Below are 19,744 nucleotides of genomic sequence, written 5' to 3' on the forward strand. Positions count from 1 at the left end.
TATCAGCATTCCAGTGAGAGGTAAAGTGGAGAGTAAAAGAAGGCATCAAAGCATCCAGGGACAAAAACTGAACTGTGACTTATTCCTTATATGGTGCAGGAAAATGAAATTTCTCAGATGAAGGAAGAAATTTCTTTCTGGTATAAAGCTTTCTCTGATGTTACACTTTTACTACTGAATAGTTTTAATTTTGCCCCTGCTTCCAGAACACTAAGGAATCCCCTTCTTCTCTTCCCCATCGTCATACCACCATAACTACCATCACCACCACCACACCATCTTTATCACCACACAATAGCCTGTCAGACTTTCTATTACTTTTATGCAAATGATTCTCTGAATAGACCAATAGGAAAGCTCTATAAGCGAACTTCCCTCAAATAAGCATCCCACCATCTTCAATACCCAATCTTGCTCCAACTGTGTACTTTCTTGCCCTAAGAAGCTCACAAAAATGAAAACCTGTTTTAGCCCCATAAAAACTTACCCAACCATCCAGAGCCCCACATGCCTCCTCTATGCTGGACAATGAACAGCTCATGTGATCCTTCTCGAGAATAAACTATGAACTTGAATATTTTCACCCCCATAGGAAGCAGGTAGGTGTTATTTGTATTCTTGGTGCTGGAGATTAATTATGTTTTTTTTTTTATTTTTCTCCAAATTTAGCAAGTTAGCAGCTATCATCTTGTTGTGAGTGGTGCAGACAAAGATGGAGAAGGACTTTCAACTCAATGTGAATGTAGTATTAAAGTAAAAGATGTCAATGATAATTTCCCAATGTTCAGAGAATCTCAGGTACACCTTGCCTCTTGAAGAATAATTTATGATTTTTTCTTAATTTTATACTACAATACTACCATCCCATTGTATTTATACAATATATTGCCATCCTAATTCAATATTTGCCTGCTTGCTGGCTTCTATTTACGTTGTCTGCATTTTTCTTAAAAAAGAAGCTTTTGTAAAATATAAGAATTTAGTAACAAGCAAGGGGCAATACATAATTTCAGAATTAATGATATATGCTATTCAGAATAAATATACTCTCTTTAGATAAAAGCTGACAATAACTCAAAATTCTGCTTCTCTCCTTTTTAGTATTCAGTACAGATTGAGGAAAATACTTTAAGTTCTGAGTTGATTAGATTTCAAGTTACAGATTGGGATGAAGAATTCACAGATAATTGGCTTGCAGTGTATTTCTTTACCTCTGGAAATGAAGGGAATTGGTTTGAAATACAAACTGATCCCAGAACCAATGAAGGTATCCTGAAGGTGGTTAAGGTAAGTTCTATTTCTCTTCAGTGGTAAAACTATTCCATATTAGCCCAAACTCTATCATTTCTACAAATAAACTTTATTCACTTATTAATAATAAACCTCTTCTTTACAGAAAACGAAGAAAACACATAAAAGTAGATAGAATTTTTTAAAGACACAAACATAGCCCCAATACCTAAGGACAGCTTTCTTTTTACTGTATTTTTTAAGTTTATTTATTTTGAGAGAGAAAAAGAGAGAGAGAGAATGGAAAAGGGAGGAGAGAGAGAGAGACAGAGACAGAGACAGAGACAGAGAAGAAGGAGGAGGAGGAGGAGGAGGAGGAGGAGGAGGAGGAGGAGGAGGAGAGAGAGAATCCCAAGTAGGCTCCATGCTGTCAGTGCAGAGCCGACATGGGGCTTGAACTCACAAACCATGAGATTATGACCTGAGCCGAAACCAAGAGTCAGAAGCTTAACCAACTGAGTCACCCAGGTGCCTCAGGACAGCTTTTTTTAAACATGTTGATTTATTTCTTTCCAAGCTATCATAGTTTCTATAGTAAGCACACACTAATATACATATATTCATAGGTGTGCCTGCTTTAAGCACCAGAATGTAAAACACATTTATTGACTTAATCCATTTACTCTCTACAGTTAAAGTTAGGAAAAGATAAGAATACATGGTATTGTGGCTTGTGAATTTATCAATTTGTGTTAAGTGGATTAGTTACAGTCATAAGAGGGGAAAAATAACAACTTTTTGGAAAATGGGGCTGTATACTTAAATCTGCAAGATAAAAAATAATAATTGAGTAAACCTTCCATTTAACATGCTTAGCTATAACAGACACTCCCCCTGCCCCACACACAGAATCCAATCTGGAATAACGTAAGGGTAAGGGTATTTCTGCCTGGACACTATACAGACTAGAAAAAATAACCACTATTTGAAGACCTTCTTTGGCACAGGACACCGGACTATCTGGGACATTCCTTCTTTCTTTATTTCCTTGAGTCCAGTAGAGTGTCAGACCCATAATATGCCCTTAACAAGGGCATAACATTGCGGGAATGCCTGATTTCTGGAAGCTGTGGAAGCAGCTCCTATTACTCTGCTTTTCAGAGAGAGGGCTGAGGCCATCCTCACCTGCAAGGGTGTATTATAAACCCCCAGCAATCCCTTAAATGAGGTATTCTCACTCCTGTATCAGTGTCGTCTAGTTTCCACACTAGAAACCTGGGCCATATCTTTCCTCACAACAAACAGCCAGTCCTCCAATTCTGCCCTGGAAATTGTCCTTAAAGTCTGGCCCTGGTCTTCCTTCTGCTGGCCTGTGCTCTACCTGGCCTTGCCTCCTTACCCCTAGATGTCTATAATCCTTCTTGATTGATGTCCTTTATTCCTCCTTCATCCTCCTCCTGCCACCGGTCTACTAACATGCTTTTCTTAAAACCAATTTGGATCATTCTGTTCTTTAAAATCATTCCTTGTTCTCCATTGGCTGTGAAAGTGGTCCTCAATTCTTTTTTTTTTTTTTTAAGTTTCTTTATTTATTTTGAGAGAGCGAGGGAACATGCTGTGCATGAGTGAGAGAGGCGCAGAGAGAGACAGGGAGAGAGAGAATCCCAACCAGGCTCCACATTCAGTGCAGAGCCCAATGTGGGGCTTAATCCCACAACTGTGAGATCATGACCTATACTGAAATCAAGAGTCAGTCGCTTAACCAACTGAGCCACCCAGGTGTCCCAACCCTCAACTCTTATTGCTCACTTGAATCACCTACAACTCTTCTTCAGCCATGGCAATGTAGGAACTATGGGTTCCGTTAGTCTGGAGGGAAGCCCAGGCAAAGGAGGGTCTTAAACACTCCTCAGAGAACTCTAATCGCAGCCAGGATTGATGACCAGCTGCTGGCCTTCAACATGACCTTCAGCCTCCTCAGAGTTATATATAAGGTCTCTCACCACCTGCAGCCAGCTCCCTGTCACTTTCTGTAACTCTGGGCATTTGAAAACGCTTCACCTCTGCCTGAAAAAATCCTCCTCATCCTTCAGCACTCAGCTCACTTGAAACATCTCAGGATTCCTAACTGTCCCAAGTAGAAGTATTCACTCACTTTTGCGCATAGATTCTATAATTTCTCTTGTTATTTTCCCCTTGTATTATAATTACCTGTTTATACATTCTCCTCCACTCCCTTGGGGAATGCTTGAGCTCACAAAACTACTCATTACAGACTTAAAACTCAAATCCAGAACTCTGCCCTTAATTGTTTTCAGTAATATACAAATGTGTCCCCAATGAACATTTCCTTATCTCATCACACTCAAAAAAATGTATTAGTGAATGGAAGAAGCTTTCCTGGGATTCCTCAGTCCTTGATTTGGGCCACATCAATAAGACGGTCAAACAAATAGTTATCATGCAAGACCATCTGAAAATGGTTCTACAAAGAGTTGGTGGGCCACCCACCCACTGCTTTTCAGATGCATATTGGCCAACCAAGTTTATTATGATGGTCCGCCTTTGCCACCTAGAAATTTTTAAATCAGGAAAGACGCTATTGCACACGAATCCAGTAGCTATTCTCTGAATGGCTATAACTGCCATTTTTAGGAATGCATTTGGGGACAAAATTTGTGAAGTCCTCACAACAATCTGATGAGGTAAGATTTGGGGTTTTTTTTCAGCAGTGACAATTTGAGAATCAGAGAAATTAAATATTCTGCTATGAGTCACACAGCTATTAGGCCACAGAACCAGGGTTCAAACCATGCTACTATAGCAAATTTGGGATTCTTTCCAGCGCACCACAGAGCCTAAAGGAGCTATATTGATGTTTTAGTAGTCTACAAAGAGGTACCCTGTTTTGTAAGTATCAGTTCAGAAGCTGAAGTCTTATAAGTTAAAAATTTTAATGATTTCTCTATCTCAACATTACAATCATTTCTGAAATTGTCTTGCTATGGAGAAATAAAAACAGCCACTCATAGCATGTAACATAAAGTTCTCTTTTCCTCTTCTGGTTTCACTAGATTGTATTTCTGTGATACATCTTCCCTTCTATTTTTTACTCCAGCCTCTAGATTATGAGCAACTACAAAATGTGCAACTTGGTATTGCTGTCAAAAACAAAGCTGAATTTCACCAATCAGTAATCTCTCAGTATCGAGTCCAGTCAACCCCAGTCATGATTAAAGTGGTGAATGTGAAAGAAGGAATTATGTTCCACCCCGCTTCCAAGACATTTACTGTGCAGAAAGGCATAAGTACTAAAAAATTGGTCAATTATGTCCTGGGAACATATCAAGCCATGGATGAAGACACCAGAAAAGCTGCCTCATACGTCAAGTAAGATTGTTTTTACATTATTCCTTGATGTCGTTTTAATTTACAAGCTACTACAAAATAACATCCCAACATTATATGCCAAGAATACAGAGATACAAAGTGCCAACTCAAACAACTCGACAACTCAAGAAGAGACATGTAGCCAAATCACGGAACATACTATGCTATGAGTAAAGATAACATGAGCGTAAGTTAAAGTGTAAACTAAGAGAATGTCTTAGCCTGTCAAGAGAAATCGGGAAAAAATTTCACAGAAACTTTCAGTTGAGTCTTTAAAAAGAGTAGAAGTTCACCAGAAGACCTTGGTACACAGCACCTACAAAACATACATGACCCAATATAAGAACACCATGCAGACTAGTTAGTGTAAGAGCAAGGACACAATTATTTTATTGCACAGTGTAGAAAACTGAAAAACCAGGCTAATACTTAAGGATTATGAAATAGTGCTTGTCCATGCTAATATGCTGATTTTCTGCTGCCATTTCTAAAAGTATCTTTCAATGTCTTAAATTAAATATAAATATATTAAATATAAAATGAGTCATTTTCATTAAATAGGTAAACATTCCATACTTGAAAGAAAACTATTATCCTTTCTATCATAAAACAGGTACATCATGGGACGTAATGATGGTGGTTTGCTATTCATTGATCCAAAAACTGCTCAAATCAAATTTGTCAAAAACATCGATCGGGATTCTACTTTCATAGTTAACAAGACAATCACAGCTGAGGTTCTGGCCATAGATGGTAAGAATAATATTTCAAAATGGGGCATCTGGCTCCATAGAGCATGTGATTCTTGATCTTGGGATTGTGAGTTCGAACCCCACGTTGGGTGTCGAGATTACTTAAAAAATAAAAATTAAAAAATATATATTTCAATCACTTTTAGAGAAATGTTACTCCAATTGGCATTTCTTTATGAATAGATGATTATGATTACTTAACATATTAGCTCACCACTAAATACAGTTAATTATCTTCGGGGCCTTGGGTCTCAAATCTGAGGCAGTTGAATCCAAAAAACTGAGCATTCCACTTTCTCAATGGAGTTTGTAGTACCAGTGAATTCTGTGTTCAGTCCCTCTGGTTCGCTGTGTTGAGGCAGAATCTTTAGGCCTCCAGGAATTTCTGGTTTTTAGAGGATGGATAAAGACTGATACATAATGCCTGTCAGGAAAGTTCAGCTTGAATGTGAGATGACTTTTTGAGTTACTTATAAAGGAAGCTACTGACAGAGACCTCATGTGACTATATCACTGAACAATAAAATCTTCTGGGATGTCTTAAAAATAGTATTCATTGAGTGTTTGTGTTCCATCAAGTATAAAGAAATTGATGCCCAGGCAATAAGCAAACACAGGAAAATAAAACAAGAATAAACACCAAAAATCATATCACCTGGAAAAACAGCAAAAAGCTACACAGGAAACAACAGAAATTATTCACATAATCCCACCACTGGGAAATTTGAGATTGTCAACATTGAAAGTTTTTTCTTCAATTAACTTCTATATCTTGGATGATAAAAATAAATCATTGTTTATTTCAAATACTTTGGCTCAAGGTTTAGAAGCAAAAATCTTTCACCTAGTGCCAGGTCCATGCACTGGCATGGAGAAATTGAAGAAAACTATTGTTTTTATGTTGATTCTATTGGTAATCAGTGAATGCATCGCCTCAGAGGTCTTGGTTTCAAGCATGTTAACTTAATAGCCAATGCTACCAATTACAGTCACCAGCTAAGTTGACAAATTTAAATTTGCTTTTTACAAGATATGGAAATTAAATGACATCTTTTTACTTGTAAGAATAACAGGGGCGCCTGGGTGGCGCAGTCGGTTAGGCGTCTGACTTCAGCCAGGTCACGATCTCGCGGTCCATGAGTTCGAGCCCCGCGTCAGGCTCTGGGCTGATGGCTCGGAGCCTGGAGCCTGTTTCCGATTCTGTGTCTCCCTCTCTCTCTGCCCCTCCCCTGTTCATGCTCTGTCTCTCTCTGTCCCAAAAATAAATAAACGTTGAAAAAAAATTAAAAAAAAAGAATAACAAACATAATTTCTCATGAGAAGACATACTAAGGTGGCTGCATGCAAGAGACATTTGAAAGGTTTTCTCGGGGCTCCTGGGTCACCCGGTTAAGCATCCGACTTTGGCTCAGGTCATGATCTCACTGTTCATGAGTTTAAGTCCCGCATCAGGTTCTGTGCTGATGGCTCAGAGCCTGAACCCTGCTTTCAGATTCTGTGTCTCCGCCCTCTCTCTCTCTGCCGTTCCCCACTTGCACTCTATCTGTCTCTCTCTCTCTCTCTTCAAAAACAAATAAACATTAAAAAAAAGTAAAATATTTTCTTGGGTACATCTTATTCTGTATATTTCTTTAACTCTAAAATGTTATTCTTACAGAAAACACAGGTAAAACTTCTACAGGCACCGTATATGTTGAAGTACCCAGTTTTAATGAAAACTGTCCAACAATCGTCCTTGAAAAGACAACAATTTGTAGTTCACGGCCTTCTGTGGTTGTCTCAGCTAGAGCACTAGACAATAAATATACTGGCCCCTACACATTTTCCCTGGAGGAGCAGCGTCTAAAATTGCCAGTTGTATGGAGTATCACAACACTCAATGGTGAGTAATAGGAAACTTGCTTCCATAAATGAAAGTTGCTGCTGCTTTCTATTTCCAGATGGATAAAAGAGCTCATTTGGGAGCAAGTCTTTTCCAAGAATAATTGAAAAAATTATTTGCAATGAAGATGTGGTCCTAGTCTCATGAATTTCTTCTCTCTTCAGAAGAGAAAAGGAATGATACGATACAATGTTAGCGCCATTTATCATTTTCTGTTTTTCGGGTGCAGTCTGTTTTACATTTTCATGCTTTTAATGTTTTATTTCTACCTCCACAGCACACCATAAAAAGAAGAGAGTCGGGCATCTATTTTATTGCAGAGCTGTTTAAATTTCTAAATATATAAACTTTTCCTAACAGGGCAGATCGTGAACAGACATGAAGCACTAGACGAGTTGCCTGTTGAAGGCTCATTGGCGGTGCTACTCAGTCTGTCACTGGTCAGGAATTTTGAGAGCATGAGGGACTGAAATTCCCATTAGCCCATTAGCCAGTGAGAAAGAGTTAATCCATCCTTCCATTTCTCCTAACTTTTATCATGCTAAACTTACATTACCTATATTTTCTAGCAGTCTCGTAGAAATAGCCATTGGACTTAATAAGTATCTTCTCATGTTTCCCCAGCTCTTTTCTGAACCAGTCTTGCCCCCTTCCATGAATATGCTCTATCGCGCCCTAGCCATAAGTATCAGCAATTGGGATCTTGTTCTCCACGTCCTTCTTTCCGAGGGCCTTACTGATCTTGGTAGAAGTCTCAAGCTCCAAATTACGCGTGTAGCATTTGGGTCCAAACGGGTTTACTGGCACATGGCACGTGGCCAATAAAAAGGCCGCACACAAGACATCAGAGACAGAGGAGAGCCAGCACTAAGCACACCTGCTTGGGTGAGGCTGCACAAGGCAACGGTGTGGACTGGGTGGCTTGGGCACAGTACCAAAGGGCAGGGTAGGATCGAGAGTGATCCAGTTGACACAACTCTGCAGCTTGCAAGAGCTGCTGCTGGAGCCCACTTAGAAAGGGACAACACAGCAATGGAGAATGGAGGGTGATCAATATTCACGAGACAGACAGGCAACAGGCCGTCACTTCAGAGAATCCCATACAACAACCAGCATTTGGGCACAGGGGATGCAAACTATCAGGAACAGCTGGCATAGTGGAAGCCAAAGCAGAAACTCAGTCTTGATAAGTCAGGCATAAAAACACGAACTCATGGGGAAGGCATACGTTCCGAGGGCCACAACCAGAGTCCAGGGAGTTGGTGCAGACATACAGGAGAGTGGTTACGTCACAGGAGGGGGGGCTTCGTGTCAACACGATACCTGCCTCCCATCATCTTTCAAGGGAAATATCAGGGTAGGACTGGGTCTTCATGAGTGACAATAACAGAGGCAGAAAGAAGGACAAGGAGGAAGTGCAGCCTGTTTTACCCAACTGAACCCCTTCTCACTAATAACTGCTCAAATCTCACCTTACTGTCAGCCTCACTATTTGTGACCATGATGTTTAAGGCACCCCTGGTTCTGTTAGCAAAAACAGGCAGTTTGAAGGGCAAAAGACACCTTGTCCTGCTGTTGATTTGTATGATGTTTGTCTGCAGCTACTTCCGCCCTCCTTAATGCCCAGCAGCAGGTGTCTCCTGGAACGTACACCATCTCGCTCACAGTTACCGACAGTCAGGACAGACAGTGTGAGACACCAGAGAGCCTGACTCTACAAGTCTGTCAGTGTGACAACAGGGACACCTGTGGAAATTCTAACGGGCACGAAGACCCTGAACGCATAGGTGGAGGCTCATCATGGAGGCTGGGACCTGCAGCCATCGGCCTGATCTTCCTTGGTCTTCTGCTGTTGCTATGTGAGTATACCAAAGTTAAATTCCGTTTCGGATGCGGAATCAGTCTCTGCGGAGGCATGCTGCACAGGATGCCACCTTTGCGACGTAGAGCCATTCCTTAACTGCGTTCTAGGCAAAGATAGGTGAAAGTGGCATTTTCAGGAAGAATCTGAGATATTTAAAGTTAGCATGTCATTTGCCAACAATCTATATTCATAATACAACAAAGCATGTCATACATGTTAGACATTTAGAAAACACTGCAAGAGAATCAACAAGAAAAAATTAAAGCATGAACTTTCTACACACTGCCAGTAATGTTCATAATCAAAATAACGCCTTTATCCACAATGCACTACTTTCTAAAATGTCTTCTCCATATTAAAATCTCATGAGATTTTAAAATAGAAGGAGAGGGGCGCCTGGGTGGCACAGTCGGTTAAGCATCCGACTTCAGCCAGGTCACGATCTCGCGGTCCGTAAGTTCGAGCCCCGCGTCAGGCTCTGGGCTGATGGCTCAGAGCCTGGAGCCTGTTTCCGATTCTGTGTCTCCCTCTCTCTCTGCCCCTCCCCTGTTCATGCTCTGTCTCTCTCTGTCCCAAAAATAAATAAAAACGTTGAAAAAAAATTAAAATAAATAAAATAAAATAGAAGGAGAACCCTGGCCAAATAAATCTAAGGAAAACCATAGAGAATATAGAGGTTTGAGCTCTATAATGAACATTAATACATCAGGGGCCCTGAAAATTTATTGCTTAATCCAGCACTTCCTGAAAATAGCTTACCACCCATATACACACCCTCTTAACGGCTTTTACTTAATAAGATTAAGTTTACTGAACACATGTGGGGAAACTACACGTTTTGTTTTTCAATAAAAGCAAAATTTATTTTATTTAATGGACAGGTTTCTAAAAAGCTGCATGTAAATCAAAATCTTTTGAACCAAATAATATTTTGAATGTAATAGGTCTCTATGCAAAAGAACTTCATGGCAAACTCTTATATAAGAAAAACCTTTGAAAAATTCACAATCTCTTCCCAAATTTATTACAGAACCATAGGCTTTTAGAATAAAATGACTGTGCATATAATCAAGTCCACTCCAACCTCTTCGCTTAAACTTTTTAAAAATCTGTGAAATACTTTCAAACCACAAAGAAGTACAGAAAATTACATGACAGTCACGCACATAGCCATCATGCAGACTTAACAGATATTAATGTTTGCTGTATTTGTTCATATCTCTTCTTATTAAAAAAAATAGTAAGTTGTTATATTTACAACTGTGATGTGACCTCCAGAGTCGTCCAACACACGTGGTATATTCTCCTTCCTCCTTCCTCACAAGTGTTTCCTATTTTGCAGTTATCACGCACCATGTCATTTAACAGCTGAAATTGCGGTACCTTTCAGTTTTTCAATATCATATTACTCGATTTCAAAACCAAATTTTCCAAGTGCATCTATGTGAGTCTTGACAAGCATCCAGCTGAAAAAGGGAACCTGATTCTGGTTTTCACGTAGTTCACAGATGTGTGTGTGTCTCAGTCTATGGAAGAAACTATACCATGATTAACAGCTATCGAAGAATTTACTGCCAAGGGCTATTACTGGGGCTTCACAGAATAGGAGAATCATCAATTTGTGGCTCGAAAAATGAGTCAGGTGTAAGTACAAAAAGAGGGGAAAGTGTTTCCAAAGGGCAACAGCACTGGGCAAAAGCCAGAAAATGCTTCTCCTGTTTTAGGACTCACATGTTGGGAGGCTAACAAATGGGGAAACTGTGGACAGTAAAGGAGCTGAACCTGGAGAATGCACTGGCACCAACTTGAAAGGGCTTACATACACCTGTTACGGTGTTTGTTCCTTAAGTTATGAGAAAAAAGAGCTGCTGAACGTGTCTGAATAAAAACCTAGCATGTTCATATTTGTGTTTTGGAAAGATAACACGGGCAGTGGTGTGTGCGCTAAATTAGAAATGAAATTACAGTTAGGAGGTTATTGTAATACTTGCAAGGAGATGATCGAAGCCAGATTCAGAGCTGTGATATGAGACTGGAAAAGAAAGGGTAAATGTGTGAGGCATTGTTATATTTACAATATAACAATTATATTTGTTATACGTGTAATGGAGATGTACACGTAACCTCCATTACGTGGAGAAGATTTGGAGACTGATGAATATGAAGAATGGATAAGAAACCCAGCTGAACCACTGAATTCAGTTGTCACTTAAATCACTCAATGAGGGGCGCCTGGGTGGCGCAGTCGGTTAAGCGTCCGACTTCAGCCAGGTCACGATCTCGTGGTCCGGGAGTTCGAGCCCCGCGTCGGGCTCTGGGCTGATGGCTCAGAGCCTGGAGCCTGTTTCCGATTCTGTGTCTCCCTCTCTCTCTGCCCCTCCCCCGTTCATGCTCTGTCTCTCTCTGTCCCAAAAATAAATAAACGTTGAAAAAAAATTTAAAAAAAAATCACTCAATGAAACTGGAAATATTAGATGAGGCACAGATACATAGGGTGGCACTGATGAGCTTAATTTTGAAATGCTGACTTTAAGGGTGTGGATAAATCATAGAGGCAGGCCATTGTACATTTGGGATTGCAGCTCCAGATGGCAATCAGAGAAGACACACTGTGTTATATTCTCACGATCACATTTGCTTCCTGTGTTGCTACCATTTGAAAAAACGCCATGTTTTGATTTTTGCGCAGGACAGAACACACATTTTTCAGACCGTAGAAATGCACTCAACACTTTGGAAAATTTTTTCTGGATACATATATAAAAATCAGATATATGTTGCAGATACAGTGACAAGCAAGATCACTAAAAGATTATTCATGCCCACCTAAAAATGCTCAACGTACAGATGTACCTTCATCACCAAAAAACTAATTTGTCAACTCATAGGACTCAATCCCGCACACTAACAAAGTCATGAAATTGAGAATGGCAATTTAAAAAAGCCTGTAGTAGTATCATTTACATGAACATTATATTAGACTTTAAGAAAATACATCAATTATGCCCAACCTATTTTATTTATATACTTGGCCTTTTTTCATTTTGTATAGAGCTAATATACAGGACTGACCTAATTTGCATAACTGACGTAACCCATCCAAACAATACCAGCAAATCCTCATAGCACTCACTACCCTTTCTTATACTACTAACTTATTTGATCTTCACGATAAGCTATGATATAGATCAAATGCATTCTCCCATTCTCTGGATGAATCCATAGAAATGAGAAAAGATGATATGACGTATCTAGCTGGTGAGGGTTGGAGCCAAAATACAAACCCTGCAAGTCTGACTCCAGAGGCTGTGCTCTTAAACCCCTCACTAAACCACCTCTAAATGGACAAAATTCAAACGTGAGGATTCAAGAAGCCTTGACAGGCCAGACGTGAGGGTGGGGTCACTGACTACCTAGCTTTCCAGGGCTTCTTTTCAAGAAAGAGTACATTTTTCTCTTGGTCCATTAGCATGAGAATGATGTTAATCTTTATTGCTGAGATGTGACAGATATGCACAGAAAGAATGAAAATTACCCTGACTGGAAGCCCCCTCCAAGCTAGAGATTCTTAAATCACAATTAAGAATGCATTGGTATTAGCTCATCATTCTACTTGTGGAGGGAGTTTGCCGGTTAATTGCTGTTTACTAGGAGATCTGTAGAGTCCTGATTACAGGAACGTTACCCCGCCCACCTGCCCAAAATCCTGACCAATCAGGTGTGTATTCACCTGACGTAATATACATAGCTCAGCATATACAAATAAATGCAATAAAAATATATATCTACTACAGAAAAGGATTGAGGAATTGAACAACCACTTTTACCATTCATCAAACAGTCCCTGTTTTAAGAAAATACACATATCACAAAAATGATCTATCTCCTTCGGTTTCATAATTATATGAAATTTTAGGATGCTTACACTTTATTTTGTAGAAACTAATTTTTCTTTCTATTAGATGTTCCATGAGTACTGAAAATATTGTATTTTCTTTGTAACTTTTCAGACAACTGTCACGTCAAATTGTTTCCAAATGACTCAAATGTTGCAATATTTTGTTTTCCTTTATAACCAGTGGTCCCTCTTCTGCTGCTGATCTGTGACTGCGGGATGGGTTCTATGGGGGGAGTGGCAGGAGGATTTATCCCAGTTCCTGATGGTTCGGAAGGAACAATTCATCAGTGGGGAATCGAAGGAGCTCAACCTGAAGACAAGGTGAGGACCCAGTTTCTAAAACATTTCAGGGCACCTGTTTGGCTCAGTCGGTTGGTCCGACTATTGATTTTGGCTCAGGTCTTGATCTCCTGGGATTGAGCCCTGCTTGGAATTTTCCCTCGCCTCTCTCTCTGCCCCTCCCCTGCTCACAAATGCACTCTTTCTCTCTCTCTCTCAAAATAAATAAATAAACATTAAAAAAATATTAAAACATTTATTTCAATCACATAGAGCAAACTCAGATTTATATTCAGATAGGAAAAACAGTAGCAGGGTATAAAAATAAGACACTCCTCGATCTTTAAAGACCTCTGTGAGTCAATGCTGAAATAAATGGAACATTTTAGGATCATAGCTCTTCAGATGTTACATCATAAAAATGGTTAGTCCTGCAATAATTTGGGCTTCTTGTAAAGTCATCTTTTGCAAACAGCCCATTTCACCCATATTGCCATGAAATTTGGTTCATTTTTAAATATATTTATTTTGGGGACATTTAAATATATTTATTTTGGTTTGCAGGAAATCACAAATATTCGTGTGCCGCCTATAACTGCCAATGGAGCCGATTTCATGGAAAATTCTGGTAAGTGAACAACAAATGGATATTTTTAAGGCAATATTGGATTAAATAAGAAATACTGAAAAATAATAAGTGCTCTAAATCATTTTCTTAATAATTTGCACATATGTACACATGCTGGGGAGATGTTACCAGTGAACAATGGGTTTCAATGAAAAGATTTACTATTAGTATATCAGTCAATTCCATGACCTAGCTCAGGTTTCAGTAAGTTCGTTGAAGTTCATTGTCCAGTGATGCCGCCATTTTTAATATCTGAAGATTTGTTATATATTTTCCAAACTTTGATAAACTGAAGTATAGCTCTCAATTACTATTTTTTTCAATTAGGAAAGAGTTCACATGTAGAAAATGTAAAGGAAAATATAGCAAATACTGTGTACCTACCACTCAACTCTGACTATTCTTAACATTGGATAATATTTGCAGTTAAACCTCACATGTGCACATCTTCTATATTGTTGCCCTTCTTCCTTCCCCAGAACTAACAATACCTCGATTTGAGTTCAAGTAACAGTTTCATATTCAAGCATAATGGGACAAGATCGTTTATGTTGTGACATAGGTGAAATTATTTATTTCTTTGGCTTACCAAATGACCATTTTATTCATATTATCTCAATGCCACAACTAAGGCATACACTGGAGGAACAAGAACTAATGCCTAATATTAAAATTTTTTCTTAATTCCACACATAGCAACAGATTGTTTTTAAATATCTAGCCTGCAAAGTCTGCATGAGATCACCCAAAATGTCTGCCTTTATCAGCTACCCCAGATCCTCACCTGCTTCTCCCATTTTATTTACATAGCAAAAACTATATTCAGAATTCTCTAGAAAAATATAATTTTCCATGAAAGTGTAATGTAAAGGTAATAGAATAGTCATAACTCGTTAAATTTTCTTTAGGCTCCAAGACACTAAATTAGTGCCTGCTAATTTGCTTGATTATATTATGCATGGTCCCTCTTTAGTTTCCATACTACAGCAATATGACAGCTTAATTTCAATTTCTTTTTTTCCTGAAAACAAATAAGCATTGCCTTAGAAGCTTTCCATGGCTCTGTGCTGAATATTCTGTTTTTACTTTATTATTTCTGGCTCTTGTCACTGAAAACCTATTTCCTGTGTATATTTTTCAATTAGTATGCTTGCAGAGCTATTTCATCTGCTAAGGTCTTCTGTTACAGCCTCATCTCCTCTGTTACTCTCACATATCAGACTGTAGGATGTTCTTACCACCTCTAGTCATTTAATTGTAATTTCTCCCACTTATACACTTATTTGCTTTACTTGGCATCTGTTCAGGGATATCAAAAAACAATTCAAAAAATTACAGCATAAGATGCTACAGAATTCTCTCCCGTTTTTAGAAGTTTGTATGAATACATATGCTGGAGGGACAGTGGTAGAAGGAGCTTCGGGAATGGAACTGACCACCAAGCTTGGAGCAGCTACAGGATCTGGGGCCGCTGCAGGATTCGGCACAGGCACCGGACTTGGCATTGGTTCTGCAGGACAGTCTGGAACGATGAGAACAAGGCATTCCACTGGAGGAACCAATAAGGACTATGGGGAAGGAGCAGTGAGCATGAATTTCCTGGACTCCTATTTTTCTCAGGTAATTGGATCGAAAACTCTGTGGCTTTGTTATCTTTACATTAGATGTCTTTTCACTTGACTATACTTCAGTTTTGCAATTCGTTTGTGTTGTTATTTTATTTAGAGCTTGTTAAAATGTAAGAAAAAATAGGGTTCTTTGCCAAAATAATACAGATGATGTAAGGTGGCTGCCACAATGGGGCTACTAGTCAAAAGGAAAAATGGTATTTAGACACAAAGGGAGATCAAATAACAAGTGGAACTTCATCCCCCCAGCTGGAATAACAATGGAAAGCAAAATCTTTTGCATGTCAGGATCAGCAGCAACTTCTTTAGGAATACAAAGCAGCTTACTTTGTGCTTCCTATACCATAAAGTATGCCAGAACACACATGCATAGTTTTCTGAGACAGGGTTGTAGTATTTTTCACATTTTCAAAGGAGTCTTTGCCCCCAAAAGTTGAAGAACCATTGAATAAATGACCCAAAAATAAAAGTGGGAAAAAAGAATATGATCGAAGATCGGATGAAGGGTGAGGAAGCATAGAACTGAAAGGAACAAGGGTTCAGGAACAGAGAAGACTTTAAGAGGAAGGTCTTGCCTCTTGATTGTTCATCATTAGAACAGATTTCACACACAGCTTCAGTATCAGAGCTGGTAAGTCCTGGGATGTGGCCTGTTGCTGAGAAGGCAGATCCTGACACAGTGACTGGCAGGGAGAGCTTGTTTGGGATGAGGACTCTTGGGATTTTCTGAGGTGTGGTGTGAGCCGTAGTTAGGGGTCAGGCTCCCACAAGGTTTGGGGAGTCTAGCATTAACAGAGGTACACACAGGAAACCCCACACTTGTCCTAGTGAATAACCTCCCGGCTTTGAACACATTCGTTTTGTAGGCCTAAATCCACGTTAGTACCTTCAAAACCCAGAATTAAAACACGAGCCTAGGCCAGATTCGATTTTGAAAGAATGTCAACTATACCGTTCTCCAAACACCAGATAATTTCTGTAACAAGACTGTCGATATACAAAACGTGCCTTTACTTCTATGGATTACCTAAATCACACATTCATGATCAAACCTTGAGTTCTGCGAACGGTACTGTATTCTTCAATTGACACGCTTTTAAAATTCATTTTTTCCACTCTTCTCCACCTTTAGAAAGCATTTGCCTGTGCAGAAGAAGACGACACCCAGGAAGCAAATGACTGCTTGCTGATCTATGATAACGAAGGAATGGGTGCCCCCAGTTCTCCCGTGGGCTCCGTGGGTTGTTGCAGTTTTATTGCCGATGAGCTGGATGACAGCTTCTTGGACTCGCTTGGCCCCAAATTTAAAAAGCTTGCTGAGATTAGCCTCGGGATTGATGATGAAGCCAAACAATCTCAGCCACCTACCCAAGAAGGCCATTCTAGGATTGAACCCTGTGGCTATTCCGTAGACATCCAACAGTCAGAATCCGTTAGGGGCCAGCTTGTGCCAGGCAGTCAAGGAGCTTCCGCTTTGCCTGCTTCCGGCTCTGTTCTCCAGCCAGCCATTGCCATGCCTGACCCTTTGCAGCCTGGTAGCTATTTGGTAACAGAGACTTACTCGGCCTCTGGTTCTCTCGTGCAACCTTCCACTACAGTCTTTGAGCCGCGTCTCACGCAAAATGTGATAGTGACAGAAAGAGTGATTTGTCCCATTGCCAATGTTCCTGGCAACCTACAAACTCCGGCGGAGCTATGAGGGTCACATAATACGATCAGTACAGAAGATCCTTGTTCCCGTCTGCTATGACCAGAATGAACCGGAATAAACATAGCAGCTGAAGATAGATAGTTGGACCAAACTGTTCAAAGTAGCATAGCAAAGCTCACAGTATTGGTCTAATTGGGCACTAATTTGGTACTCTCATAAACTGATCATGATTAGTTTAAATTTTCTAGTTAATATTCCCAAACTGAACATGTTGTCACTCTTACTTCTCAAATACCATTCAGGTGGTAGTAAATCTTGATGTTTCTCAAAAAACCTTAAGATCGTATTCAGTGGGAAAATTTTCACTTAACAATTGACAGCTTTTAAACTTCTATTTGGGCAGTGCCAATGAAAGGTATCTGTCGCTTTAAATAAAATGCAGTGTGTTTCAGTGGATTAGGCACTTGGTGTCAAGAGCCCCAGTTCTTGTCTCTGTCACCTTTTCTTATGTCACTAATAATGATGTAAGAGTCATAAGGTCTTTGCTAAAGCATTTCGAGCTGCTTGGAAAAAGGACGTAGGTGCAGCTGAGTTTTTGCCACCTTCTCGGTGTTGGGAGACTCTAAATGCATCTTTCGCTCAAGCTAAGGGCTATTGGCTTATGCGTTAAACTTGCTGTATGTATATTCCTCAATTCTCAAAATAAGACAGTTTTGAAATAGAAATATCATGGAACATTTAGGAAAAGTTTAGTATTGTGTAAATAATATTTTTTGTTTTTGTAAACTACTTTGAAATGATCCATCCAAAGAAAATAATTTACGTCGAGCTCCTTCCTACACCCTTCTCAGTACAAATCTTGTGTTAATAGCTCTTGAACTTTACTCTATTTTTTTTTAATGTCAGTAGGTAGATGTAGCTTACGTATGACATATAGCGATGTTTATTACGTTAACAATGTCCACAGACTTTGTGAGAATACAAAACGTGTTTCTTCTCATAAGCAAAAGAGGCATCTGACCAGAATAGCATATGGTGAAATTTTGAATATGTATGATAAGCACCATTTCAAGTCAAAAATGGATATGGAAAGAGATTGTCAGTAACCTCTGTTAAGCCTCACTCCTTTTAAACAGCTTCAGAAATTTAATTCTCTAGCATAACAATGTTAGATTTAGAAGTTATGACTTCATGCACATGGTCATGATGGCAATGCAGTTCTTCAAATCATTTCTGGTCATTCAAGATCTTCAGCCTTTAGCCCAGAGAGAACACTCTGTCTGCTCATCAACATTTTTGTCTTAGCTGAGTTTTTACAAGGTCATTGTTGAGCTCCATTATCTCTAATTGTACATAAAATACTCTTCTCTGGGTTTGTTTGTTTGTTTGCCATATTCAAAACGTATTTGTTTTTCCAGATGGAATGCAGAGTAATAAAGTGTGTTTTAACACAGAAGGACACAGTCCTGAGGCTACCTGGGTGGGTAGAGGCCTCCTAAATGTCCCTACATCTAACATTCTTCCCTCTCCCTGGCACCATGACTGACAGGAAGGTTATGTGCTAGGAAAGAAGTGTGGGCGATCTGTTCTGTAAACACAATCCTGCTGCTTCAACAACAGCTGCAGTGTGCCCATCTTGAAGTGAGGGGACTCTGTGGAGGGAACTAGACTCTATGGAGGGAACTTGACTCTGTGGAGGGAACTAGCCTCTGTGGGGGGAACTAGCCACTGTGGGGGGAACTAGACTCTGTGGGGGGAACTAGACTCTGTGGGGGGAACTTGACTCTGTGGAGGGAACTAGTCTCTATGGAAGGAACTAGACTCTGTGGAGGAACTAGACTCCGTGGAGGGAACAAGACTCTGTGGAGGGAACTAGACTCCGTGGAGGGAACTAGACTCTGTGGGGGGAACTAGACTCTGTGGGGGGAACTAGACTCTGTGGGGGGAACTTGACTCTGTGGAGGGAACTAGTCTCTATGGAAGGAACTAGACTCTGTGGAGGAACTAGACTCCATGGAGGGAACAAGACTCTGTGGAGGGAACTAGACTCCGTGGAGGGAACTAGACTCTGTGGAGGGAACTAGCCTCTGTGGGGGGGAACTAGACTCTGTGGAGGGAACTGGACTCTGTGGGGGGAACTAGTCTCTGTGGAGGGAACTAGACTCTGTGGGGGGAACTAGACTCTGTGGAGGGAACTAGATTCTGTGGGGGGAACTAGACTCTGTGGGGGGAACTAGACTCTGTGGAGGGAACTAGCCTCTGTGGGGGGGAACTAGACTCTGTGGGGGAACTAGCCTCTGTGGAGGGAACTAGCCTCTGTGGGGGGAACTAGACTCTGTGGAGGGAACTAGACTCTGGGCGGGGGGGTGGGGGGGGCGGGGAACTAGCCTCTGTGGAGGGAACTAGACTCTGTGGAGGGAACTAGATTCTGTGGGGGGAACTAGACTCTGTGGGGGGAACTAGACTCTGTGGAGGGAACTAGCCTCTGTGGGGGGGAACTAGACTCTGTGGGGGGAACTAGACTCTGTGGGGGGAAATAGAC

The 19,744-nt window shown here is 40.3% G+C and overlaps 2 protein-coding genes across 3 annotated transcripts in view; one reads left to right on the forward strand and one right to left on the reverse strand.

The window, feature by feature from the left end:
• DSG3 (desmoglein 3) overlaps positions 1 to 18,658 on the forward strand; it is a 33,024-nt gene extending 14,366 nt beyond the window's left edge. Inside the window, exons 7-16 of the mRNA XM_043558529.1 lie at positions 670 to 798; positions 1,102 to 1,287; positions 4,349 to 4,620; positions 5,234 to 5,373; positions 7,030 to 7,254; positions 8,856 to 9,113; positions 13,198 to 13,337; positions 13,860 to 13,923; positions 15,296 to 15,543; positions 16,684 to 18,658. Of these exons, the coding sequence (XP_043414464.1) occupies positions 670 to 798; positions 1,102 to 1,287; positions 4,349 to 4,620; positions 5,234 to 5,373; positions 7,030 to 7,254; positions 8,856 to 9,113; positions 13,198 to 13,337; positions 13,860 to 13,923; positions 15,296 to 15,543; positions 16,684 to 17,250 (2,229 nt within the window). The 3' untranslated portion in view covers positions 17,251 to 18,658. The remainder of the gene's footprint in view (positions 1 to 669; positions 799 to 1,101; positions 1,288 to 4,348; positions 4,621 to 5,233; positions 5,374 to 7,029; positions 7,255 to 8,855; positions 9,114 to 13,197; positions 13,338 to 13,859; positions 13,924 to 15,295; positions 15,544 to 16,683) is intronic.
• DSC1 (desmocollin 1) overlaps positions 1 to 19,744 on the reverse strand; it is a 349,862-nt gene that overhangs the window by 322,422 nt on the left and 7,696 nt on the right. The window lies entirely within an intron of this gene.

Source organism: Prionailurus bengalensis, chromosome D3 (genome assembly GCF_016509475.1).
Source record: "Prionailurus bengalensis isolate Pbe53 chromosome D3, Fcat_Pben_1.1_paternal_pri, whole genome shotgun sequence".
Taxonomy (NCBI): Eukaryota; Metazoa; Chordata; class Mammalia; order Carnivora; family Felidae; genus Prionailurus; species Prionailurus bengalensis.